This window comes from Oryctolagus cuniculus, chromosome 19 (genome assembly GCF_964237555.1).
Source record: "Oryctolagus cuniculus chromosome 19, mOryCun1.1, whole genome shotgun sequence".
Lineage (NCBI taxonomy): Eukaryota > Metazoa > Chordata > Mammalia > Lagomorpha > Leporidae > Oryctolagus > Oryctolagus cuniculus.
In genome coordinates, this window is record NC_091450.1 from 41,278,022 (window position 1) to 41,304,783 (window position 26,762).

The window sequence follows — 26,762 nt, forward strand, 5'->3', positions numbered from 1 at the left end:
GAGAGGGGCAGAGGGCTTCAGGCAGGGCCTGGGCCCGTGGGCCTCGCATCAGAAGCAGAGCCTGAGCAGGTGAGGGTGCAGGAGAACCAGGGTTGGCTGCTGAAAGACGAGCAGTTGGACGTGGTTCTGTTCCCCTGGTTATTCCCCAGTGCTCTCATAGGCCAGGGCCGGGCCCAGAGTGGCCCGGAGCCCAGCTCAGGTCTCCGACATAGGGCCAGGGACCAGATCACCCACGCATCACTACTGCCTCCTCGGATGTGCATCCGCGGGAAGCTGGAGTCAGCTGGAACTGGGAATCGTGCCCAGGCGTGTGCAGGAGCCCAAGGACTTGGGCCATTCTCCACTGCTTTCCCACGTGCATTAACAGGGAGCTGGATTGGAAGTGGAGGAGCCGGGATTCAAAAGTGGCACCCATGTGGGCTGCCAGCCTTGCAGGCAGTGGCTTTACTTGCTCTGCTGCAGCGCTGGCCCTGAGCCCAGTACTCTCCCATGGGACAGAGGCGTGTTCCTATCCAGCATCCAGGCGGAATGCCTATTCCTATCCAGGGCTCAAGTGAACGTGTTTTCTCTTCGGGTCATTTTTGTGTCTTGCCCCCCTCCTGATGAACCCACTGTTGGCCGAGGGATCTGCTGGCCTGGGTCGCGCCTCTGCGTTCCCACGATGGCCCCCGTGGCTGCATTTCCCATGTGGTGGGAGGGGCGTGGCCAGGGTGCCGGGGCTCCCAGGCTGTTGCTGTTTGTCGGGATTCACAGGCTGCGCGCAGCTCCTGAGCCCTGTGCGGCCCCAAGGGTGCCAAGGTGGACAAGCAGGGCCCCCGTGCTGCTCACCCCGGCATCCTGCGTTCAGCGGGGGGTCGTGCTGCTTCCGCTTCCTCCCCAGGGCGCCCCCACGCGGCTTCGGCTGAGCTGTTTTGCCCCACCCCCGTGTGTGGAACAGGCCTGGTTTGTGGCTGGAAGTGGACATGGCCTGGACGATCAAACTGTTTGTGACCATGCTTCACTTTGCAGATTTTGACTTCAGCGTTCCAGGGTCCATGAAGCTTCACAATCTTATTTCTAAATTGAAAAAGTGGATCAAGATCCTGGAGGCCAAAACCAAGCAGCTTCCAAAATTCTTCCTCATAGAAGAAAAGTGCCGGTTTCTGAGCAACTTCTCGGCACAAACAGCTGAAGTGGAAATCCCAGGGGAGTTTCTGATGCCCAAGCCTACGCATTACTACATCAAGATCGCACGGTGAGTGAGCCTGGCCTGGCGGGCCAGGACGCAGAGCTGGGGGCGGGGCGGTGTGCACGTGAGCCCCGTGCACCTGTCGGACTTGGTTGCCGGAATCGGGCTGCGCTGGAAGGGTGTGATCTCACCAGTGGGCTGGAGTTTGTGTTCCAGACCCCTTCCTGACTCGCCCTAGAACCTTGCACAGGTAAACTCTCCCACGACAGCTGGGAAGCTGCGGGGCACTACCATGCCGCTGCAGACAGGCGCGGTGCCTGCGTGGGGCTCTGTGGGCCGTGGTGTTTCCGATGTTTCTGGCTCCGACCCAGCACCGTGTTTCCCTTCCCTCCCGGTCTGGGTCGAGGGCCGGTCGCTGCCCTCCCTGCCTTGGGCGGCAGCCACTCACTTAGACAGGGTGGCCGCCCTGTGGCCACCTTGTCGGATGAGGCGGTCGGCGACTGCTGACGCGCCAGGCTGAGCGCGACCTTTGGTTTCACGCTCGGCTCCCCGGCTCTGGCAGGTTTATGCCCAGGGTGGAGATCGTGCAGAAGCACAACACGGCGGCCAGGAGGCTGTACATCCGCGGGCACAACGGCAAGATCTACCCGTACCTGGTCATGAACGACGCCTGCCTCACGGAGTCGCGGCGCGAGGAGCGCGTGCTGCAGCTGCTCCGCCTGCTGAACCCCTGCCTGGAGAAGCGGAAGGAGACCACCAAGAGGCACCTGTTTTTCACAGGTACGCGGACGGCGCCTCCCGTGCGCTGGCTCCAGGGTTGGCGCTGCTCCCGGCCCTCGGGCTCTCACCCCTGTCTCTCTGAGGTCTTCTCAGCGTGGGGACGGGCTGTGCCCTGTGCTGCCCCGGAGAACCCCTGGCTGAGCTGTTTGTGGGCGAGACCTCGCCCTGCTCCTCCTAGACCCACACCCACGGTGGGCGCTGCCTGAGTTTGCCGAGGGGGCAGAGTGCAAGACTCAGGAAAGAGAGGCCACAGGCGTCGTTGACACGTGGCACCAGGTGCTGCTTCGTGGCCACGCTGGGCGGAGTTGTTTGTGGCTAGGTGGTCAGGGACCCAGCTACGCGTGTACCGGGCATAGGTGAGACCTGAGATCCCCTCCCCACGCCAGACAGGAGGCGGAGCTGGCGTCTGAGGTTGCTGCACTGCCTGCGTGTGGGTTCTGCGGACGGCTGAGCCGCGGCCCGGCCTGTTGGCCTAAAGTCTCTGACGCTGAAGTCAACATCTCTAATTAAAGCAAGCCTGCCATGCGTCAGAAAGCTGTGTGCATTTGAACGTGGCACAGCGTGGGCTGCGGCATGGATGTCGCTGCAGGAATAGCACATTCCTGGTTTCTTCTGAACACCGGGACTTGCTCGGCCCCGGCCGGGGGAGAGGGCGGTGGCAGCTCTTTGATTTTACTTTCCGACCGCTCTGAGGAAAGACGCTTGTCTGAAGGCAGGTGGCGCCGGCGTGTACTGAGGAAAGGGGGCGTGGCCAGGGCCCCGTGAGCTTCGCCCCGGCACGCACAGCACACACGGCTGCCTCCTCCGCACACCGGGCCTGGCGCTGGGCTGGTGCTGACTGTGGTCTCTCCCTGCAGTGCCCCGCGTGGTGGCTGTGTCCCCGCAGATGCGCCTCGTGGAGGACAACCCCTCCTCACTGTCCCTCGTGGAGATCTACAAGCAGCGCTGTGCCAAGAAAGGCATCGAGCACGACACCCCCATCTCCCGCTACTACGACAGGCTGGCCACAGTGCAGGCCCGGGGCACCCAGGCCAGCCACCAGGTACCGCGCGGGCGGGTGGGCTCAGCTGCGCCTGCAGGGCCCGGGTGCCCAGTGCGCTAGCTCGGCGCGCTCGGGAGGGGGCAGGCATTCCCTCGTCTACACGGCCGCCCCCGCTCCGTGAGCAGCTGGGAATCAGACGGCTGTTCGGACAGGACGCAAGGAAGTCCTCAACCTTGGCCACATCCGTTGTCTTTTTTTTTTTCTTTTTAAAGATTTTTTATTTATTTATTTAAAAGTCAGAGTTACACAGAGAGAGAAGGAGAGGGAGAGGCAGAGAGAGAGGTCTTCCATCCACTGGTTCACTCCCCGTATTGGCCACAGCAGCCGGAACTGTGCTGAGCCGAAGTCAGGAGCTTCCTCTGGGTCTCCCACGCCGGAGGGGCCCAAGCACCTGGGCCATTCTCCACTGCTTTCCCAGGCCACAGCAGAGAGCTGGATCGGAAGAGGAGTAGCCAGGACTTGAACTGGCGCCCATATGGGATGCCGGCACTGCAGGCAGCGGCTTCACCTGCTGTGCCACAGCGCCGGCCCCACATCACATCCATTGTCTTTCCCTGTGCTTACAAAGATGCTCAGGGCGCAGTTGAAGGTTGAGTTCCTGACGCCTGGCCTGGCAGCCAGAGCCATCTGGGGACACAGGAGGACCCTCAGGGTCTCCATGGGCCCCTCAGTGTCCACATCTGGTCGGGTCACTGCTGGGCACAAGGGAGTGTGCAGTCTCTGTACCATGTTTGTTTGCTAAAATAAAACTACAAATGGGGGCCTGCATTGTGGGGCAACAGGCTAACCCTCTGCATGCAATGCTGGGATCCTGTATGAGCACTGGCTCAAGTCCTGGGTGCTCCACTTCCAGTCCAGCTCCTGCTAATGCGCCTGGGAAAGCAGCAGAAGATGGCCCAAGTCCTTGGGCCCCGCACCCACGTGGGAGACCCGGATGAGTCACCGAGCTCTTGGCTTTGGCCTGGCACAGTCCTGGCTGTTGTGGCCATTTAGAGGGTGAATCAGTGGATGGAGGATGTATCTATCCATCTCTTTCTTTCTCACTCTACCTTTTAAATAAATAAAGTCTTTTAAAAAAAAAAAAAAAGGCCACGAATGGAAACATTTGGGGCCCAGCTGTTGGGCTTGCCTTGGGCAGGAGCCCAGGGCTGGCCATGGGAGTCTTGGGTGGCTCTCACTGAGGGTGGAGAGCCCCCTCCCTTTGTGCGCCTGCCCTTGGATGAGACGGTTGGGGTTGTGTGGAGCCCCAGGAGGGGCAAGCACAGAGGGGAGCTGTGAAAGCTGGCGTATCCTGGGCTCTGCTTCCCTTCACCTGGGTGTTGGAGTGTGAGCTTTGTGCAGGCAGAGGGGCTCCCTGTCTTCTGGTGGGCCTCTCTGGGCAGAGGGACTCGGCCCCCGGGGATCTGGGGACACAGGTCGTGGCCCGGGGGTTATGGACGAGGTTGTGGAGTGAGGTGGTTTTGTGCATGCTGCCTTCATGGCCCTTGTTCTGTAACTGACACAGCTTGGGGTGGTCCTGCTTGCAAAGTGTGCAGGGGGCGCCAGCCAGGCCAACGCCTCGGGCCTGCTCTTTCTGTAACCTCTTGTTTGCTAGAATTCCCACACCGTAAAGTTCAGTCTTAGGAAGGGTGTGACCCCGTGTTGTCAGTGCACCCACAGCTGTGCAGCCTTTACCACTGTCTGGCAGTTTCATGACGTCAGACGGCATCATGCCGCAGCCAGGGGCCCCGTCCTCCGCGGCCCACTGCAGGCAGCCCCGGCTCTTCCTGCCTCTGTGGGTTTGCCTGCTTGAGACCGGCGTGGACGCACTCAGGGGCGGGGCCGCTGCGTCTCCAAGGCTCACCTGCTCATAGCGTTCCTTCTTGCTTTCTCTTCACATTCTGGGACGTGAACGTGCACGTTGGTTCATTGTCATGAGCTGCCGTGGCGTGTGAGGGTTCAACTTGTGCACACCCCATCAGCACGGAGTCTCTGAGGACGGCCGTTCTGGGGAGGTGGGGCGCCGTCAGCGTGGTTGAGTAGGAGTGTGTGAGTCTTGCCTGTGCTTGTCGGCTGGCTGACTGTGGTCTTTGGGAAAACGTGACTCAAGCCCTTTGCCCACCTTCAATTTGAGTGACTTGTCTTTACTGTTGATTCCAGGAATTCTTGACGGTCTGAATATTAGTAACTGGACACCAGTGTGTTAGCCTTGTTTTCCTGATCGCTACGTGTCTCACAATTCTTTCTTGAAAGCCAAGTGTTTTGCCGCGGCTCACTAGGCTAATCCTCTGCCTTGCGGCGCCGGCACACCGGTTCTAGTCCCGGTCGGGGCGCCGGATTCTGTCCCGGTTGCCCCTCTTCCAGGCCAGCTCTCTGCTGTGGCCTGGGAGTGCAGTGGAGGATGGCCCAGGTGCTTGGGCCCTGCACCCCATGGGAGACCAGGAGAAGCACCTGGCTCCTGGCTTCGGATCAGTGCAGCACTCCGGCCATAGCAGCCATTTGGGGGTTGAACCAACGGAAGGAAGAACTTTCTCTGTCTCTCTCTCTCTCACTGTCTAACTCTGCCTGTCAAGAAAACAAAAACAAAAACAAAAACAAAACTAAGAGCTGGATCTGGCGGATCTGGGAATCGGATCCTTCTCCCAGACTTGCTGCTGCTGTTTGTTTCTTTAGTGGCTTCCTGGACGAATGCTACGCATTCCGGATTCTTTGCCACTGAAGGCCCTGCCCGGTCAGTTCAGGGGCCAGCAGTGGTTGACAGAGTTAACGTGCAGCTGTTGTGTGTGGGAGGCAGGGCTTCAGCCTGGGCAGCATGGAGCCTTGGAGTCGGCCAGAGCGCGAGCCCAGGGCCTCCTGAGGCCGATCGTGGGCATACGCGTGGCTGGCGTCGGTTTTTGCCCGTGCGCTCACTGCTGTGGCAGTGGGTTTTGGAAGTCACTCCTCTGCAGTCCCGGGAGAGCTGTGTTCCGTTCCTTAGATGAGGAAAGGAGAAGGAAGTGAGTGTTGCTGGCGGCCTGTGATCTGACGACCGCGTGGAACAGATGAGTGGCGTGGAACACAGCCTTGCCGCCTGGTCTGCCAGGACCCAATGCGCTCAGGCAGCTCCTGTCGAGGCCCACCCTCGCTCTCTGGTGCTGGACAGCGCGAGCCCCCGGGCGGCATGGCGGGCCAAGTGTCTCAGCCAGCTCCTCGTGGAGCTTCTGTCTTTCGTAGTCTGGGACCAGAAGCCGTGCTGTTGGTGTCCGGCTGCTCTTCCGTGTGCTTTGTTAGCCGGCCTCGTAGAGTCCACGGGCATCGCTTTCAGGGACTTACTCCACACAGCTGAGGCCTGAGGGGGCTGAGGGGGACTGGCGGTCTTGTGCAGCCCTGGCCAGCACTGCGTGGTCAGTCTGCGGGCTGGCGCAGGTGGCAGAGGCGTGTGTGCGTGTGTGTTGCAGGTCCTCCGGGACATTCTCAAGGAGGTGCAGAGCAACATGGTGCCCCGCAGCATGCTCAAGGAGTGGGCCCTGCACACCTTCCCCAACGCCACGGACTACTGGACCTTCCGCAAGATGTTCACCATCCAGCTCGCGCTCATCGGCTTCGCGGAGTTTGTGCTGCACCTCAACAGGCTCAACCCCGAGATGCTGCAGATCGCGCAGGTAACGGCCTGCACGGCCGCCTCACCCTCGCCATGGCCGCCTCCCGCTGCCGGCCGGCGCTCCTGAACGTCTCTCTCTGAAACGCAGGACACCGGGAAGCTGAACGTCGCCTACTTCCGGTTTGACATAAACGACGCGACCGGGGACCTGGACGCCAACCGCCCCGTCCCTTTCCGCCTCACGCCCAACGTCTCGGAGTTCCTGACCACCATCGGCGTCTCCGGCCCGCTCACTGCCTCCATGATCGCCGTGGCGCGGTGCTTCGCCCAGCCGAACTTCAAGGTGCGTCCGGGCGGCATCTCAGCGCAGCTGAGGCCTTGCAGGAGCTGCGGACCCCGTGGGCTGTCGCTGGACGCCAGGCGTCTGCTCTTTGGGGAAAGGCTTGGAAATGTTCACTGTCCAGAATCCAGGGCACAGGGAGGCTGTAGAAGCTTCCAGCGGATGATCCTCCCCAGCCCTTGGCACTGCGCGTCAGTTCCCACAGCAGCCTCTGTCCATTTCTCATGTCCTCCCGCTGTCTGCGGGTTGCGGAGAGGCCAGCACGGAGGTGAGGTGGGAGGCACAGGGCCAGGTGCCCCGGGTGCCCTGGGTGGCATCTGACAGCCGCCCACAAGTGGCCGGACAGCAGCCGTGGCCGCTGTGTCCCCGGTGCCGGCCTGTGCCCGGCACTGTGCTGGGTGCTTTCTGGGTCCTCAGCAGCCCTCGGGGAGGTGGGCGATGTGTCGGGGGTCCTAGGGCAGGGGGCGGGCCCAGACCGGGGTTCACGTCCAGTTCATTCTGCTAGGAGCCTGTCTCCTCGCCTCTGAAATCATTCCTCACAGTGGGGGCCAAGCACACCTTTCTTTCTTTGTATACAATTTCCTCCGAGAAGCAGTTGGCTTCTGAAACCAGTTGCTTCCCAAAACCATTTTCTTAAAGTTTTTAAGGCTTTTAAAGAAAGCTTTCCTTACTCCTTGTGTCAGCAGAGAGTGCTCCTGCCTGCTGGTGCACTGCACAGGTGCCCACAGTGGCCGGGACCCAGAACTCAGTCTGGGTCGCCTTGAGGGTGGCAGTGACCGCCTGAGCCCTCGCCCACTGCCCCCCAGTGTGCGCCAGCAGGGGGCTCCAGCACAGGAAGTGGGCATCCCACACGGTGGTGAACGCCCACCCTCACTCAGGACAGCGCTGAAATGAGCAGGTGGCTCTTTGCCGGGTCAGGGTCTGCGTGTTCCATCCCGTGGTGAGGACTGGCCCCGGGTCTCCCGTGGTGAGGACCGGCCCCGGGTCTCCCGTGGTGAGGACCGGCCCCGGGTCTCCCGTGGTGAGGACTGGCCCCCGGATCTCCTGGCCCCGGGTCTCCTGTGGTGAGGACTGGCCCCGGGTCTCCCGTGGCGAGGACCGGCCCCGGGTCTCCCGTGGTGAGGCTTTGTCCCAGTGCAGCAGACACCAGTGCCATTGCTGCCCTCCTCTGGCCTGAGTGTGGAAGGCGCAAGTTCTGCTGAGGTGCAAATGCTACAGGACTGCGTGTAGAAAGTCTCCATGGAAGCCTCGAGCCGTGATAAGCTCGGTGGCGCGGGGCCTCAGCCCGTGTGAGCCCCGCCATCGCCTTATTTCTATGCGTCGGAGCGCACTTAGCCTGTGTTCATTCTCTGTGAACTCTGAAGGTAGCCCTCTGCTGGGCAGGTGGCTGGTGGGCAGCCCATAGGGGGGCGCTGGGTCTGCCTGGCGAGGTCCCCACAGCACACGGGGCTGTCCCTGCGGGGAGGAGCCAGGCCTGCCGCACACCCGACCCCACGTCTCTCAGCAGCCTGAATCTCGTGGCCGTCTTTAAGCTAAGCTCATGGTGGGGGCTGGGGGCAGCTGGCGGCTCTGGCGGACACATGGGCTGGTGCCCTCGGGCAGCATGACGAGCTCAGCTGCCCGTCACACCCCCCCAGTGGCGGGAGCGGTGCGGCTCGGCTGGGCTCATGTCGGCTAACGTGGGCCTTGCCTCCTGCCCTGCCCCAGGTGGACGGCATTCTCAAAACAGTGCTCCGGGATGAGATCATCGCCTGGCACAAGAAGACGCAGGAGGACACGTCCTCCCCGCTGTCGGCCGCAGGGCAGCCCGAGAACATGGACAGCCAGCAGCTGGTCTCCCTGGTGCAGAAGGCCGTCACGGCCGTCATGACCCGCCTGCACAACCTGGCCCAGTTCGAGGGCGGGGAGAGCAAAGTGAACACGCTGGTGGCTGCGGCCAACAGCCTGGACAACCTGTGCCGCATGGACCCCGCCTGGCACCCGTGGCTGTGACCGCCCAGGCTCCTGCCCGCCGGCTTGCATACCCGGCTCGGTTGCTCCCTGAGGGTGTGGGGGGCCCAGCACAGGGCGCTCTCACGTCTCACGGAAGCGGGGCTCCGTCAGCCACTGCTTCATGGCTCTGTTTATGGTGCCCTCCCGCTGCGTGTGCACAGGCCGTGCACGAGTGCGATTGTAACCCTCCCAGAAGTCACCCCCACAGCGGCCTGGCCTGAGTGCACGGGCTGCGCTGTGGGGTCAGCAGCAGGACGCCCAGGACGACCGCACTGGACCAGACGGAGCTGGCCTGGGGATCTCGGCGAGCGTCGGCGAAGCCGCGCCACCCCGCGGGACCCCCTCCCTGGCCGTCTGGGGTCCGCGTTGAGCTGGGTGAAGCCGAGCGAGCGGGCTGGCCGCTTCCTGTCGCCAGCTCTCGTGTTTAGTAGGCATTGACAGACATTGTGCCTCATGGATCACTCTCCTCCGTAATTTAAAAAGAAGAAACAGGAGTTTGTTAACTCTGGTCTTTCTGTTAAGCTCACGTTTTTATAAATCTGAACATCAAGAATGTTCTATCTAAATTTGTACAGCGTGATTTTTTTAGAATAAATATTTTATAAAAGGATTTGTCACCGCTTATTTGTGCTAAAGTGACTGTTGGTGTGAGGGGCCTCCAGCCGCTGGGGGCGCGGGGCAGTGTCCGGTGTGGCTGCCCGCTTGTCCTGACCTCAGCGGTGTGGCTGCTCCGGGCCCTGCAGCCCCTCTGCCTGGAGCTTCAGCTGCCAGGGCTGCTGGTGTGCGGCTGTGGGCCCTGAGCCTCGGGCTGGAGCCCCGTGTGCACTTGGTCCTGCCACCCGCCAGCCCCGTGTGCCTCCAGGGGAGGCGGCGAGCCCGTGGTGGCAGGACGAGAGCCCACAGGCGGGGAGAGATGGCTCCTGAGTTGCGAAGGACTTGCCTGCATGGAGAGAGGATTTCCAGCAAGAGGGTGAGTCGCTCGTCCCAGGTCCCGGGGCACCCGTGGAGACGGGGGTTGAACCTCGCCCCGCTCAGCCCCGCATGGCGGGCGGGGGCTGGGGGCCAGTTTGCATGGCTGACTGGGCTCTTCCTTCTGTCTTTGCAGCTCTGGAAGCTGCCCGCCCAGTTCTGGCAGAGCCGTCTCGGATTCTGGAATGCTCGGAGGAGCCATGAGTCTAAGGGGACGGGAGGTGGCAGACTGGCAGTGTCATGGGCCTGACGGGGTGGAGCAGCCACTGTTGGAGCTGCCCCAAGCTCCTGGAGTGCCTGTGAGAGGCTGGGGGGGCGTGAGGTGGGGGTGGGAAGGGTGTGGGGCTGGGTGGCGTGAGGCAGGGGTGGGGAGGGTGTGGGGCTGGGTGGCGTGAGGCAGGGGTGGGGAGGGTGTGGGGCTGGGTGGCGTGAGGCAGGGGTGGGGAGGGTGTGGGGCTGGGGAGCGTGAGGCAGGGCGGAGCCTGTGTTGCTGGAGAGGCAGCCCCCGCTGCCCCTGGACGCTGCAGCTCCCACCTCGGGCTGGCCACGACCTGCATGTGGATGGGGGACCGGGAGAAGCGGCCAGGGGCTGGGCCTCAGGGAGCCGAGAGGCCTGAGTGGACTCATTGCCCGGGGTGATGCCTCAAACACGATTTCAGGGTAAGGGCGGTGAGACAGCTTTTGCATCGTGGTGAAACACCCGTTACCGTGAAATCTACCATCCTGAGCCCTGCTGCAGGAACGGCCTGGGGGTGTTGGGCACCCCCAGTGCCACCACCACCCGTCTCCCCGGAACTTGGCTCGTCCCACGCCCACCCTGCCTGTCATGCACAAGTCCTCCCTCCAGCCTGCATCCTGCTTGGTGTGTCCTGGATGACGGCTCTGGCGCCTGGTTGCCGTGGGTTCTGCCGTGGGTCCTGGTACCCCGCTGGTTTCACTCTAACGGTTGTCCCCACGGGCCAACCTTGTGGATGCAGGTGTCAGAATCTTCTTCCTTTTCTAAGGCTGAACAGTACTCCCGGGGGTGTATGTGTCACACGTTGCGCCCTCGGCTGTCGGCGGGCACCTGGGTCGTTTCCCTCCTCGGGCCACTGGGAGGGCCGAGGCGACGTGGTTCTAAGTACGCAGTCGCTGCTCCCAGCTCTGGGTACTCGGCCAGAAGTGGGGTGCTGCACCGTACAGGAACTGCAACACATGGGGTTTCCAGTTCTCCACATCCTTGTAACTCTTGTTGTTTGTGTTTTAGTAGCAACCATCCTAATGGGTGCAAAATGGTGCCTTGTGGTGAGGATTTGTGTTTCTTTTAGCTTTGTGATTTTGAAGAACTTTTCATGCGCCTGGGGGCTACTTGTATTTCTTCTTTGGAGAAATGTCTATTCTAGTTCTTTGCTCACCTTTGAGTTTGTTTTTATTTATTTTTTTTTATTTTGGGGCCAGAGCTGTGGTACAACAGGTTAAAGCCCCGGCCTGCAGTGCTGGCATCCCATATGGGCACTGGTTCAAGTCCCGGCTATTCCATTTCTGATCCAGCTCCCTGCTAATGCACCTGAGAAAGCAGCTGAAGATGGTCCAAGCGCTTGGGTCCCTGTACGCATGTGGGAGACCCGAAGAAGCTCCTGACTCTTAGCTTCTGATAGGCTCAGCTCCAGCTGTTGTGGCCATTTGGGGAGTGAACCAGCAGTTAGGAGAGACAGAGAGATCTTGCATCTGCTGGTTCACTGCCCAGATAGCCACAACGGCCAAGGCTAGGCCAGTGCAAAGCCAGGAGCATGGAGTTCCGTCATGGTGCCCCACATAGATTTGGGACCCAGGCACTTTAGGCCGCCATCTGCTGCTTTCCCTGGCTCGTTAGCAGGGAGCTGGATCCGAAGTGGAGCGGCTGAGACTCCAACCAGCACTCTTGCGATGCTGGTGTTACAAGCAGTGACTTAACCCACTGTGCCATGAAGCTGGCCTGAGTTTAGTTCTTACTATAGTCTGATACTAATCTTTTACAGATAATTTTTTTAAGATTTATTTACTTATTTTAAAGGCAGAGTTACAGAGAGGCAGAGAGAGAGAGGTCTTCTATCCGCTGGTTCACTCCCCAGGTGGCCGCAATGGCTGGAGCTGTGCCGATCCAAAGCTAGGAGTCAGGAGCTTTTTCCCGGTCTCCCACACGGGTGCAGGGGCCCAAGCACTTGGGCCATCCTTCACTGCTTTCCCAGGCCACAGCAGAGAGCCAGATCAGAAGTGGAGCAGCCAGGACTTGAACTGGCGCCCATATGGGATGCCGGTACTGCAGGCAGCAGCTTTACCCACTATGCCACAGGGCCAGCTGCCCTACGGATAAATTGTTTACAAATTATTTCTCAGTTACAGTGACAGTTCCTCACTTAACTGATAGTGTATTTTGATACCTAAGTTAACTTCGATGAAGTCATTTTTTGTTGCCTATGCTTCTGATTACTGTCTAAGAAACAACTGATGAGTACGGTGTCGTGTGCGGTGTCATGCTTCCCGCTAACAGTCCTACAGTTAGTGCTGGTTGTGTCGGCCTTTGATCCACGTTGGGTTTCTGCGTGGAGCGTGAGGTGGGGGGTCCAGTGCCTCCACGTGTGGGCGCGCCTGCCTCGGTAGCATCGTCCAAAGCCCAGTGCGTGTACGGGATGGCTCGTTTCCGAACTGCTGGCTGGCGCCCGTGTTGGCCTCAGCGCCACTTCCACCCTGTGTGGCTTCCTGTGGCTTTTAGAAAAGTTGAGGAGTAGGAGACCCCTACCTGTGTTCTTCTCCAGGATTTTTGGGGCTATTTTGGGACCCCTCCCAATTCCAGCTGAATTTTAGGATGCATTTTTCTGTCTCTACAAGAAGCACTGGGATTTTTGCTGGCGACTGTCGAGTCTGTAGCCGTCTGGATAGTCAAGGCCGTCGGATCTCTGCTGACTCTTCCAGTCTGGGCCAGCAGGGGGAGTGTTTGTGGTTTTGAGGTAACAAGTCTTTGAGTTCCCGTTGGCTGAGGTTCTGCCGAAGTGTTTTACTCTTCCACGGCGCTTGTAGGTGGGATTGTCCCCTGCGTTAGGAGCACGGCTGTCCCGGGTGGATCTTGTATTCCACAGCTGCGCCGCCGTCACACCCAGGCCGTCTGCCAACACCTGATTCTCCTCCTCCCCTTGCAGGGGGGACCTGGCTTTTGTCTTAGTGTCGCCTTGGCTCGCTGTGGAGTCTGGACCTTGGGCCAGCTGCTGTGGGTTTTACGTGACGCCGTCCCCTGCTCCGGGTTTGCTGCACGTGTTGATGTCAAAAGCGGAGTTAGCTTTGTCTGGTGTCTCAGCTGGCTAGAGGGTGCTGAGCTGTCTCCTCTCCTGTCTGTGGCCACACTTGCGCTTGGTGAGCCATCCCGGTGCGTTCCAGGAGTGACACCCGGCTTGCCGAGGGCAAGAACCCTTTTCTTGTGTGCTGTGCGGTGGCTTGCTGGGGTTCCGAGGGCGCGTTTGCCCCAGGACTCACAAACGCTGCCCGCCTGGGGCTGGCTTAGATGCGTTCACCCGGCTGTGCGTCAGGACCGCGCGGGCCGGCGAGCCTCGTTCTCTTCCTGCCTGTATCTAGGAGGAGTTCGGGACAGGCTGTGTTTGGTCGCGTTCACCAGGGAAGCCATCTGGCCCCGAGCTTTCGTCGCTGGGAGGTGTTTAGTTACAGACTCGTCCTCACCACTGGCTCCGCCTGGTCCTCATCAGACTGTCCGTGGTCTTAGGAGAGTTCCCGTTTATGTTTCCGTATCTGTCCTAACTTCCCTTGAGCCATCTCGTTTGACCGCTTGCTGGTTGTTTGGGGATATTTATGTTTAGATTAATGTTCACATAGTGGTAGGCCTTCCAATTTTCCTCCTGTTGATTGGTTTCTAGTTTTTCTACTGTGGTTGGAAAAGATGCTTTGTATGATTTCAACCCTTTTATTTTTTTTTAACATTTTAAGAATCTTTTTTTAAAAGACGTTTCATTTTATTTATTTGAACGTCAGAGTTGGAGAGAAGGAGCGCTATCTTCTGTCCCACTGGCTCATGCCACAGATGGCTGCCAATGGGCCAAGCCGGAGCCAGGAGCTTCTTCCACATGGGTGCGGGGGCCTAAGGACTTGGGCCATCCTCTGCTGTTTTCCCAGGCGCGTTGGCAGGGAGCTGGATCGGAAATGGAGCAGGCGGGACTCATATCTACGCCCACATGGGATTTGGGCGTCGCAGGTGGAGGCTTAACCTACTGTGCCAAGATGCTGCTCCTCTTAGATTTAGTAATACTTGGTTTGCAGCTTACCACGTAGGCCATTGGATTCTGGAGAATGTCCCGTGTGCACAGATGGCCCCCAGCTCATAGCGGCTTAACTTACGACTTGACTTCTGAGGGCTCGAAAGCAAAACGCAGTCAGCCACCCCTGCATCGGCTCCAGAAACTGGATCTTTGTGCTGCTGCTAGGCCGTGCAGCACCCTCCCGTGACACTGGGGGGCAGTGCGTGGGGACTCCCTGCTGGTGCTGGGTCGGGGAGGCCTGTTGGAAGCGCTGGCAGCTGTGCCAGGCAGCGTCTGTGTTCTGCTCTTGCTGGGGGCAGCGAGCGCTGTTCCGTGCGTGGACTCCTGTGACTGTTCTGTCGTTACGTGACCCCCCTCTGTGTGTCTTGGAATCGTCTGCTATTTAAGGTAGGCTTGTCTGTTTGGTAGTAGTATAGCAACCCCTGCTCTACTTGGCTTTTTCTCCTTTCAGTCTGTGTCTGTCCTTAGATCTAACGTGACTTGATCCATTCCTGATGGGGAAGGGCAGATTCGGCTGTCTCGTGTTTCTAGTTTTGTGTTTTGTTTTGTTTCCTTTAAAAGATTTTATTTACTCGAGAGGCAGTTAGAGACAGAGAGGTCTTCCATCTGCTGGTTCACTCCCCAGATGGCCACAAGGCTGGAGTTGAGCTGATCCAAAGCCAGAAGCTTCTTCTGGGTCTCCTGGCAGGTGCAGGGCCCAAGCACTTGGGCCATCTTCCACTACCTTCCCAGGCCACAGCAGAGAGCTGGACTGGAAGTGGAGTGGCCGGGACTTGAACCGGCGCCCACATGGGAAGCTGGCATCACAAGCAGCCGCCTAGCCTGCTGCCCCACAGCCCCAGCCCCTCCTGTGTATGTTCTATGGATATTTTCTTTATGGCTGACATGGGGCTGCCTCTGAACACCCTGAAGTTACAGCAGTCGAGTTTGAATTTTCACAACTTTAACCTGTAGAAAAATCGCACTTCTTTACAGTCCTGCTCCCATACTTGGTACAGCGTTGTCACCAATCGCACCTTCACATACTGTGCGCTGGTTACATCGCTTTATAATAATTTCTGTGTGTTTGTCTTGGAAACCACGTAGAAGATTCAGAGTGGCGTCAGAAGCCAGAGGGGCACTGCTGACGTCAGTCTGCCTTTCTCAGAGCCCCTCCCACTGTGCGTGTGTCGCAGGCGCTCTGTGTCTTCTGTAAGTAAAGGACACTTAGCTCAGCTGTCTCACTGCAGTGCCCGGCCTCCCCGGCTTCTCCTGAGAAATCCGATTAGCACCTCGCCGGGGACCCCACCCCGCGCACAGGAACTGCCCCTGCCCCCGCGCTGCCCCGGCGACTCCGTCTCCAGTCTGAGCAGTGCATCTCGGTGCGGTCTCTGGGTCAGTCCTCCTCGGCGTCTGTCCAGCCTCTTGGATTTCTTTCCTCACTGGGAAACGGGGGGCCACGGTTTCCTCGTAAAGTCTTGTTGCCCTTTGTCTCCTGTCCTGGGACGTCCGCGATGCATGTGTTGGGCCACCCGATGCCATCCCATAAACCCTTGCGGGCGCTGCTCGCTGTCTCCTCCGACTTCACCGTCCTGAGTGAGCCCCCAGCCCAGGATTCTCCTCTGCCCCGAGCCCGGCTCCAGGGACGTTCTCAGTTCCTCGTGTTTCTCAGCTCCAGGGTCTCTGTGTTTCGTTTTCCCCACTTCCAGCTCTTTGTTATTTTATTCACGTCTGGAGTTTCTCATTTCCTCTAGTTATTTGTCCATATTTTCCTGCAGCTTTCTGAGCATTTTTAAGACTTCTAAAAACAAGGCAGGTTGTACGCATTTCTCATGTGCACCACGATGTTTATTACAGGTAACTGGTTTTTAGGAACAATCTAGCTAATTTGTCTCTTTTAAGATTTATTTGTTTATTTGAAAGAGTTGGAGGGACAGAGGTCTTCCATCAGCTGGTTCACTTCCCAAATGACTGCAGTGGCCAGGGCAGGGCCAGGCTGAGGCCAGGAGCCAGGAGCTCCTTCCATGTCTCCTACACACTGCAGTGGCCCGAGAACCTGGGTCATCTGTGCTGCCTGCCCTCGTGCACCAGCAGGGAGCTGGATGGGAAGTGGAGCAGCTGGGACTCGAACCGCCGCCCGTATAGGATGCCGGCGCTGCAGGCAGTGGTTAAGCCACTGTGCTGTGCCTGAGTGCTGGCCCCGTCTGCCTACTGAGCCCTGCACTTACTTTTCTAGGGATGCTCTCTGCGGACGTATTTTGGTCCTGGGAATGAGTGGACCTTGTTTTCTCATTTCCTTGTGTGTCCCGTAATCTTTTGTTGGAAATCAGTTCTCGGAAAAGCAGCCACGCCCTCCAGCCCTGGTAGACTGGCTCTGTGGAGGGGGCCCAGGGCCAGTGCTCAGGCACAGCCGGCTAAGCCGCTGCCTGGGACGCCAGCATCCCAGAGGAGCACCGTGTGAGTTCCGCTGCAGCCCTTAGAGAGGCACCTGCAGGTGGAAGCGTGCGCGCTCGCGCTCTTTCCCCTTCCCCCCCCTTGCCCGCCCGCCCTCCCTCCCACTCGCTCACGCCCCGCCCCCCCCCCCCCCCCCCCGCTTGCTCGCTCCCTCTCATAAATATATAAGTCTTGAGTCAGACAAGATGATCTCGGGCTCCCCTGGGCCTAGGCTTTCCCGAGTGACGCCCGCGCGGCTCCCCTGCCAGGCACCTGCGGCCTGCGGTCCCTCCCCGTGGCTTTGCGCGCTGTGCTGCTCTTGGCCGTCTGAACTCCAGCTTCAGGTGACGCGGGGTTCACGGTGCGGACAGCGTGGACACTGGAGGTGCTGTCTGCGTCGCCATCTGCCTCACAGACGGGCGCTGGGACGGCCGGGAAGTGGAACGGTGGGGTGGGAAGGAGCCCAGGGTGGCCCACTCTGAAGGGCACTCTGTCTGGACAGCGCCTTTCCTTGGTTGTGGAATCCCTGGCTGATTGGTCGCTGGCTGTCGTCTGTGTTTGCCCGGTTTTGCCTTAGGCCAAATCACTGATGGCCCTCTCTCAGCTTAGATTTAGAATATATTTACTGTCCTAAAGTAGCCCGACCCGGCCGCTGGGCTACAGAAGTAAACTCTCACGGCCGCCCACGACCTCATGGGGGTATTGGCGGCGACAAGCCCTCAGGAGCGGTCCCTGGCTCTGGGGGAGGACAGAGGCACAGAACCCGAGCCCTGGCCAGCGGCTGCCCAGCAGAGGAGGGACGTGGCCACTGGATGGAGGGCGTCGTCTTGGGGGCCTTGGTTCTCACAGGCGCCGCCCCCGGGTGCCTGCGACTTCATAGCTATTGTCCCTCCCCCTTCCAGACCCTGCTGTCCACAGGACGCCTCTCCTGGCCTCCGCAGGCCCGCAATCTGCTCAAGTTTGCGCCGGGAGCCCGGCTGACTGCCAGCCTGCTGTTTGAGATCCGCCCTGGCTTTGCGTCTCCGCTGGTGGCCGCAGGCTGATCCGGCCGCAGACGAGGAAGCACAGGACTACTTGAGGAAGCACAGGACTGCTCGAGGAAGCACAGGACTGCTCGTCCCCTCGGTCGGCAGCCAGGAGTCCAGGGAAGTGCTGGCTCCGGCCCACGGCTCCCAGCTCGCCCCAGCCCGCCCTGCTCTGACACTGTGTCTGCTGATGGCCGCGCCGCTCTGTGGCAGAGGCTGCCCCTGCTCCCAGGACAGCCCCGAGGAGGGGCACAGGGGCGTTGACGGTGGTGGCCCGAGCCTGCCACCCCCTAGCCTCACAGCAAGGTGTGGGAAGGTGTGTGAGTCCCTCGGCTGCGTGCGCCCCCAGATCCGCCGGCGGAAACCCTAACCAGGGTGCTGGTACGCGGAGGTCGTCTGCTGACCCTCGCCCTCCTGCTGCGTGGTGAACCAGCAAGAAAGCCCGCCGGCAGCACCGTGAGATACACGTCTTGTCCGTCCACTCCCCAGAGTCCACGGCTCCAGGCCCCAGTCACACGGCCACGATGGCAGTGACATGCTGTGCCTGCAGCAGCAGGACAAGCAAAACCTGAAACTGTCCTCAGGCTGACGGGGGTGGGGGAGGCCACGCCCCCTGCCCTCGCGCCCCCGTGCCCTCACGCCCTTGCGCCCTCGCCTGCAGCTGGCAGAGGCGGGCGCCACGTGTGGGCAGAGCCACCGTGGACGTGGGAGTGAGTGACAGCAGGACTCGGGCCAGGGAAGGCCCGAGACCTCGAGCTGCCGGCCTGGGCCCCACAACAGCACCCGAAGGAACACAAAGAACCAGAGGACACGGGGCAGGCGCCGTCTCCCGCCGTGGGGGCAGCAGCGGCAGACCTGCTGGAGAGGGCTCTAAAGTGACGGTCTCAGCGCAGAGCCAAGAACCAGAGGGCGTGACGCGAGGGGCAGCAGCGCGTGCCGTGGATCAAGGAACCAGGCGGGGACAGACAGAGCAGAGGGAGCCGGGCTCGGCCTGGGCCCTGTGGCCCGTGGCCCAGGCCAGCAGCTGCTTCCCTTCCTCCCCGTGAAGACCCGACGGCTGTGGGCATCCAGGTCGGAATAACCGAATGGAGATGCAAACTCGGCAACTCGGCCAGTTCCAACCGGCGTGAACCGAGAGTGGCTGGCGGGGAGGGTGGAGGCGCCCGGTGCAGCAGCTGTGGGGCGACAGCTGGCCGACCCCGCTCTGCTGTGGCGACAAGACAGCCGTGAGTGAGTCCCGCTGCGTGCCGGCCAGGCCCGGTTCCGGGACAGTGGAGCTGGGGCTGGGCCTTGCAGCTGGTGAGGCGGCGGCGGCAGCGGCCACACGCATGTCAGGGGCCTGGTTCCACCTCCGCTCTGCTCCACGCAGGTGGTGGCTCACGTGGTCGGGTTCCTGCCACCCACGTGGGAGACTGGATGGAGCCCAAGTCCCCAGAGTGACCCAGTGGTAGCTCCCCCCCTCCGTGTGTCTGTCTCTGCCTCGTAAATAAGTTTTTTATGAATTTATTTGAAAGGTGGAGGTACAGACAGGGAGAGGTAGAGTTATAGAGAGAGGTCTTCATCCGATAGTTCACTCCCCCAAATGGCCACAACGGCCAGAACTGCGCCGATCCAAAGCCAGGAGCCTTTTCCAGGTCTCCCACGTGGGTGCAGGGGCCCAAGGACTTGGGCCATCTTCTCCTGCTTTCCCAGGCCATAGCAGGGAGCTGGATGGGAAGAGGAGCAGCCAGGACTCGGACTGACACCCATATGGGATGCCGGTGCCACAGGTGGAGATTTAGCCCGCTACGCCACGGCGCCGACACTGAATTTTCCGTGAACGTGGGAGCCCTCTCCTTGAAATCACTCGCCCCAGCAGCGGCAGAGTTCGCGCTGCTGTCTGCAGCAGGCCGTGAGGCACGGGCCAACCCCTTAAAAAGACGGAAGACACAGCATCTTCTCCGACCACACAGAATGGAGCCAGAAGTGAGCAACTGGGAAAAATCACAAAGACGTGGAAATCACAGGAGACGCTCTCATCCAGCAGGTCAAAGACAAGACCGTGACGAATGAGGGCGAGTCAGCCACACAGCCAGATGGCAGAGCTCAGCTCGGATGGCGGGCACCTGGCATCCGGCGTGCGGGCGTGGCCCCAGCCTCCTGCCGAGGCGCTCCAGGAGTTGGGTTCCTGGCCGCCTGCTCCCGCCTGGCTGAGGCTGGGATTTGCAGGATTTGGGGGTGAACTGGCGGATGCAGATCGACAGTCTGACCTACACCTTAAGGCACTGGGCAAACAAACGAGACCTGGAGGCACCAGAATAAGGAAGTGCAGGTTACAGCAGCGGTGAGGCACGGGGTGGGGAGGGGGGGGACCGGAGTCGGCTCTTCCAGAAGATGAAACCTGAAGCGCTTCGGCAGATGACGGGAGAGAACTCAGGAAAGCGGGACAGCAGTGCCAGTTCTACCGAGAACAGGGCCACGCCCACAGACAGCCAGTGGCAGCGGCTCACGGCCTACCACGATCTCCCAGCAGGGCCAAGCCCAGGACTGGGTGGCTTATTCGCACCCCGTCCAGAGGTGGGAGAGGACGGGGCCTCCCTCGTTCTGTAGGGCCGGGAGCACCCAGCACTAATGCTGTACAAGGGCCCCACCGGAAAGCCACGGGCCACGCTCTGAGTACAGGTGACAAACCCTCCACCAGGCAGCAGCCAGCTGAGTCCAACAGCGTACAGGACTACTCAGCATGACAACGTGGGTCCTCCCCGGGACCGGAAGCGTGGCTCGGCACAGAAACCATCAGTGGAACACATCACATCAGCAGAAAGAAAAGCCCACGTCCAAGGAGGTTTCAATCGGTGGGTCCCGAAAACGTAGGGTCCCGGTATCGGGAACGAGACAAAGCTGCCCCTGCTGTCCAGCCTCCTACTGGAAGGTGTGGGCCACAGCTACGAAAGGAAAAGAGCTGCAGGGCGCGGCCTCCATGCAGCTGGGGCTTCGCACGAGACACCAGGGAGCCAGAAAGGAGCTAGAGAGCGCGGCTGTCTCACAGCGGCGTCCACACGAGGTACCTGGGTGAGCAACCGAGGGTGAGCCGACTTGCCATGGACAGCAGGAAGGCATCAGATGGAAGGACACCCACCCCGCCCAGTGCCATCCCCCACAACAGCCTCGCTCACAGAGAGAAGCCGAACTCGGCTGCACGTGGGATTGCGAGGGGTGCAGACGGCAACAGCCAAAGCCCAGTGGGAGGGGGAGAGGACCCGCTACGGCTGCGTGGTCCTGGCCGTGAGGACAGACACACAGGCCAGTGTAAGACAGTAATAAATATGTATATACACCCAGTGTATAAGGAACTCTTCCAGCTCAACAAAGATAATTCAAAAGTGGGCAAAGAAGAAACAGCTGGCCAAGTTTCCCAAAGAAGACACACAGGTGGCCAATAAGGACATGGAAAGATTCTCACCACCGTGAGGGAAACGCAGAACTCCTGCTTCACACCTACCGGGCTGAGTATTGCGAGAAAATGAGAGCTGGTGAGGATACGGAGAAACCAGAACCCTTGTGTGTTGGTGGGAAGAATGCCAAATGGGGGGCTGGCTTTGGGCCACAGCGAGACAAGCCACAGCCTGCGACTCTGGCATCCCACTGCTGCTCCACTTCCCATCCAGCTCCCTGCTGTGGCCCGGGAAGGCAGTGAAGGAGGGCCCGAGTGCTCGGGCCCCTGCACCCACATGGGAGACCTGCAGGAAGCTCCTGGTTGCGGCCTTGCCCAGCCCTGGCCAGTGGGGCCCGTGGGGAGTGAATCAGCAGATGGAAGATCTCTCTCCCTCGGTCACTCTGCCTGTCCCAGAGAGAATGTGGAATGCAGCTTGGTGGCTCCTCCGGAGTGAGCACAGTGCCCCAGCACTCCGGGTCTCCAGGTCTGTCCCCAGGGTCTCACAGGAGGGCCTCAGGTCCCCGTTTGCTGTGTTCATGGGAGCCAGAACCCCCCCAGCGCAAGTGCGCTCCAGCTCGACAGACCGCAGACTCGCAGGCGGGAACTGGCTTGTGTCGCTGTGCCCCCGTGAGCCCAGGTCCCGCAGGGCAGGCTGGAGACCGGGGAGCCGAGGCCGGGTGGAGGTGGGACGACTCCTCCATGGGGCCGCCGGTCCGGCTCCAGACTGTCAGCTCTTTCATCCGAGTCTGCTGATGTAAACCTTTTCCAGGTGTGGTTAGGAGCAAACCAGCCAGCCCGGCACCGTCCAGAGTAGCCTTCCACCGGCGGCAGGACCTTGGCCTCCTCGGGTTGGCACACGGAGGTACCCGCCACACAGTGCAGGGCCTGGTGAGCACCGATACCCTACGGCCAGCCCAGCGGGGGAGATCCCAGCGTGTGCTCCAGCCAAGAGAAGTGAGCCAGACACAGGCACAGACGGCCCGCACCTGCACCTCACGGCGATCATGAGAAAGTGGTGGCGGCAGAATTGACAAGTGACCCAGTGCACACATCCCTGTGGCAAGACTGAGAGAGAGAAACAGGAGAAAACCCACCCCGGCAGAGCCAGCACTCAGCAGACCCTGCCCGTCCTCCGCCCCGTCCTCGCGCCCCTGGAGACACGCCACAGGCTCCGACAGTCCCATGGCCATGCCCGAGTGACAGACGCCGCACGTGGAAAGTGGTGAGTTTATTGCATATGTAACAAAATGAACCTGACCTCCCGGGGCCAGCCTGTGTGCCAGTCGCTGTCTGCTTTGTGTTTCCAGCGGGCTCCATGACCACATTAAATAGAACTAGGATTTCTTTAAATACTTTTGATTTTGACATAAAACAGAACATTAGTGTACAACTTTCACAAAATAAATCAGCAATAAAAACAGTGGGAAGATTAACAAGGATAGCAGCAATACTTAAAAACAAGACATTACAAAATAAATTAAAAATACATTATAAAGTGGTTGAGAAACAAAAATAAGCAAATTTTAAAAATTCATCCTATGTTTCGGGAAGGCTGCCGTGGGCACACCCTGGTCTCCGCCTGTCCCCACAGCGTCCCCGGCCGCCGCCTGGCAGGGCGGTGGCTGGCTGCATCCCTGAGTGTCGGCTGACGACCGCTGGTGAGGCGGGCCCGGGACCGCGAGGGGACGACACACGAGATCACACGGACCCGTCCACGTGGAGCGACCGGGGGCTTGGACCAGATGCCCGCCACGGCGTTCTTTGGGGTGGTTTGAAGACCAAACCATGGTAGGAACTGAAGGCTCCGGCAGTGCAGTGCCCCGCAGTCTCTCTCGCCACGCGACCCTGGCTTCCTTCGCATACTACCGCAGGGCTGGGGCCTGGGGCCCCACGGGAAGGAGCCGCAGAAGCCGACAGGCAAGGCAGAACTTGGGAACGAGGCCCACGGGGTCGCCGGGACTTTGGAACGCATGGAATCTTCCTCCCCCTTCAGGCCCGCCTGGGCCACCTTCTACCCTGGAGCCTGCAACGCAGGCAGTGCAGAGCCCGTGCCCACCCCAGCTCCCTCCGCAAACCAGACTGCGCCTGTAGGCCCGGTAGCAGCCAGGGCGGCCACAGCGGACGCCCAGGGCCCAACTCAAAGTCGACAGCAGTGAAATGTCTTGAGAATGAACTACCCTGTACTCTTCCCCGCCCCCGCTCCCAGACAAGAGAACACACCCCCCCGGGGAACCCGTGTCCACAGAACTTGGGCCGCTTCGTGAAAACGAACACTGTTGAACTTCTATGCGCAGTGGAAATGGGCTGGAAACGTTGGGGTGGCCTGGCTGTGGCCTCGCTCCGCCCAGGAGACACCCGGGCGAGTGTGACCGTGTGCGCCCCCTGCCTGTGACACAGGGACCGGGCGGGTCTGCCTGCCTCTGTCTCCCCGCCACCCGCTGCTCTGCTCTGCGCTTTGGTCGCTTCCTCGCGTGGGACTCACTGAGAAACCTTCCCATGGGATAAAGAACGCGGCGAAGAAGGGGGAGTTGGTCTCGGGGTGGGAGACATCGTTCAGCCAGGCTCCCGGACAGGAAACAGCCCGGACCTCAGGCCCCCGGGGGGCACCAGCGGCCAGTTCCAGACCCTCAGCGGGGCCAGCGAGCCTGGCCGCCACGTGCAGGCCACCCCCGCAGAGCGTCCGTGCGACTGGGGCGAGAGGCTACGCCGGCCGCTTTATTTGATGGGTGATGGAGGGGAGAGGACTGTGACCAAGATGACGGGTGGGAGCCACCAACCCAAGTCCCTGCTCCCTCCCTCCCCGGGGAGGAGGAGGGAGACGACCCTGTCCCTTGGGTTTCCGCCATCCCAGGGCCTCCGCCCGCGCTGCGGGAGGCGCACAGACGCGTACGCTGGTCTGGTGGGCGTGAGCTGGAGTCGGTTGCCTGGGCTGCTCCTCACTCCACGGCAAACCCACAGGTCTCCTCCACCGCGGTCAGCAGCTTCTCGTAGAGCTTCTCGTAGGACTCGTACGGGGGGATGTCGATCCGGTTAAAGCTGGGGGACAGAGCGCCGGGGTCACGGGCAGGACAGGCTCAGGGGTGAGCCCAGTCCCGCCCCGCCCTCCCCCCCCCCCCCCCCAGTGCAACGGTTTCCCAGCAAAAGCAGTCTGAAGGCTGGCAGGCCCCGGGGCAGCCCCCGTGCTGCTTGGGGCACACTCGTCTTCTGTCTTTGGGGGGAGGCGCTTCTCTGTCCCGGGAATCCAGACCCCACTAACCACCTACTGCATGGTTGTCCAGTCCCCTGGGCCTTGATCTGAGACCAAAATTGTGTTCTCGGGGAGACACAAACTGCTCCCCAAAGGTGCTGCACCACCACATCCAGGCCCCGAGAGTCGGAGATGCCCGGTGGTTTCCTGTTTCCGGGGGACGTGCACTTCCCGGGCTGATGCAGAGAAAGCCCTCGGTAACACGGCTGCTCTCCTGTAACAGGTGCACGGCCCGGCGTTCAACGACGAAGCCTCGCGGTGCAGGGCTGGCGCTCCTGGAGCGTCCCCCATGGCCACTTACGCATTGAACCATCACCGCACGGAAGCCAGAGGAGAGGGGCTGGCGGGCCCGCAGGCACATCCCGGTCCTGAGCGCCACAGCCACTCTGGAGGCAGGGCCACGACGCCCTCACCCCCGGGCCTGCCTTCGTGTGTTACCCATTTCACAGATGCGGACAGTCGGGCTAGGAAGTCAGGTAACCCACCCGAATCCCACCTGGGGGCTCTCAGCTCCAGAGAGGACCCTCCAGGCCTGCGCCCTGGCCACGTGATGGTGGGCCCCTGCTCGGCTCGTCCTACAGAGGGGGCCGATGCGCGGTGTGCGCAGAGTGGGTTTTTGCAAATCCTTCGCCCCGGCTAGCAACATGTAAGCCTCAAGGGAGGAGGTCCAAGGCGGGAAACGGGGCGCAGAAACGCCCACTGTGGGAGGAGCCCCGCAGGCCTGTGCGCGCGGCAGCCAGGACGCCTCTCCTGACGTGTCCTGGGGGCACAAACACCTGAAACCCTGTGCTCACCACACACAGTCCTGCACATGCAAACAGCCGGGACCAGGCGCAGGCCCGGGGCTTCTTACCAGGTATGCGCTTTGGGGAGGTTGTCTGTGTTGGCGTCTATCAGGTGGATGGTGAACAGCCGGGGCCCTGCGGCGCCTGTGGAACCTTACGGTAGAACATTCTAGTTACTGCGCTTCAGAGGCAGGCTGTGCCCACGCCCTCGCCCACGGGCACCGTGTGCTTGGTGGCTCGGCTCCGCCTGTGTCGCGGGGACAGCAGTGCCTGGGCAGCCAGCTCACGGGTGGCAAGGGGAGCTGGGAAGGACTGGGTGGCCCAGCAGGGGGCACCACGGTAGGGGCTCAGCCTGGCCTCCCGGGGGCAGCTGGGAACTCCAGGTCCTTGGTCTGTGCCAGGGGTCTGTCAAGGTCACAGAAAATGGAATCACAAATAGGAGCTTCTGGTGGTGAAGAATTCTTGAAATCCATGCGGTTTTCTCAACTCATGCTTTGGATTCCACTTTTCCGTGAACTTTGAGGTCCCCTCAGGTCCACGGCAACCGAGAGTTCGGTGAGCTGCCGCCCAGCCCAGGCACGGGGCCAGCGGGCCATGCTCTCCTGGGCCTGGCTCCTGACTCCATGGGCTTCACCCGCAGCCCAGGCCGTGGGGCCGCAGCTGGCTCCCCCTCAGCTGCCCGGTGGGGACCCCGTGCCTGCTTCCAGGGGCGCCTGCCGGGTTAGAGGCCCGAGAGCCAAGCAAACAGCGCCTCAGTTTTCCGGGGGAGCTCCGGTGCCCCACCCCACCTGCGCACCAGCCCCGCCTCCACGTCAGTCACCTTGCAAGGCCTTGAAGCCTTGGAGCGGCACGCGCGTGGACCCCGTCACGAACTGCAGCAGCCGGGCCCTCCGCTCCTCGTCGAAGGTCTCCACCGCCTGCCAGAACCAGCGCACGATGTTGCTGTCGGCCACGCAGTGCTTGAGCCGCGTGTTCGACTTCCAGTCGTTCAAGTCGATCTTGTCCAGGCCGCCTATGATCAACTGGGGAGGGGGTTCCAAGGCGCCTGAGCTCCAGAAGGGGGCAGCCCACCCCACAGCGGGCGTCTGGTGCCACCCCCGGGGACCACGAGGGCAGCTGCAGCCCGCATCACACCGCCTCCTGGGATCCTCAAAGCTCCAGGGCGCAGGGCTCAACATCAGCTGAGTCCCCTGGGGCTGGGGACAGACAGGCGACATGGCACTGTGGCGGTGACAGGGAGGCCGGGGCCACCAGAGGAGATGGCAAGGCCGTGACCTTGGCTGAGGGGGGAGGGGAAGGGGGAGCCGGCATAGTGGGGGATTCTCCCATTTCCCCTCCAGCTTTCCCAGGGCCTCGCCCATGGGCTCATTCCCCTCCCTGCTGCAGGTGGCCGCACAGGCGCCAGCCGTGACCTCAGGTGCGTCCAGGCCGCGGCGAGGGCGCGCGTACCTCCAGCTCCTTCTGGTCGAACGGCTTCAGGAGGTGCTGAGGGATGAGCTCGCTGAAGCCCTTCTGCAGGGCTAGGAACTGGGCCTCGATCCCACGCATGAACCGCCAGTTCACGTACAGCCTGTGGGGAGGCGCCATTGGAGGCCGGCCGCAGGGGCGGGGCAGCAGGTGCAGCCGCCGCCCCCTGCTGGGGCCCAGCCTCCCTCTGCGTTCCCGGTGAGTCAGGCCCCGTGCAGGCTGCTCCTTTGCTGGGAACACCAGGGGAGGCTTAACCTGTGACAGTGACATCGCGGGCCTGT

General features: G+C 61.1%; 2 protein-coding genes across 8 annotated transcripts in view; one reads left to right on the top strand and one right to left on the bottom strand.

The window, feature by feature from the left end:
• TRRAP (transformation/transcription domain associated protein) overlaps positions 1-9,491 on the top strand; it is a 114,305-nt gene extending 104,814 nt beyond the window's left edge. Inside the window, 6 exon segments of the mRNA XM_070063775.1 lie at positions 1,009-1,234; positions 1,731-1,948; positions 2,806-2,990; positions 6,407-6,610; positions 6,698-6,892; positions 8,597-9,491. Of these exon segments, the coding sequence (XP_069919876.1) occupies positions 1,009-1,234; positions 1,731-1,948; positions 2,806-2,990; positions 6,407-6,610; positions 6,698-6,892; positions 8,597-8,881 (1,313 nt within the window). The 3' untranslated portion in view covers positions 8,882-9,491.
• Positions 9,492-22,195: 12,704 nt separating this feature from the next.
• Positions 22,196-26,762, bottom strand: part of SMURF1 (SMAD specific E3 ubiquitin protein ligase 1) — a 107,658-nt gene continuing 103,091 nt past the window's right edge. For 5 of the 7 annotated variants that reach the window (XM_051847773.2, XM_051847769.2, XM_051847771.2 and 2 more), the window contains 4 exons: positions 26,464-26,584; positions 25,835-26,036; positions 25,083-25,167; positions 22,196-24,018 (listed from right to left, as the gene is read on the bottom strand). In XM_051847773.2, coding sequence (XP_051703733.1) covers positions 23,919-24,018; positions 25,083-25,167; positions 25,835-26,036; positions 26,464-26,584 — 508 coding nt within the window. In that variant the 3' untranslated portion in view covers positions 22,196-23,918. The remainder of the gene's footprint in view (positions 24,019-25,082; positions 25,168-25,834; positions 26,037-26,463; positions 26,585-26,762) is intronic. The other 2 variants (XM_051847774.2, XM_051847770.2) reach the window with 1 other exon arrangement.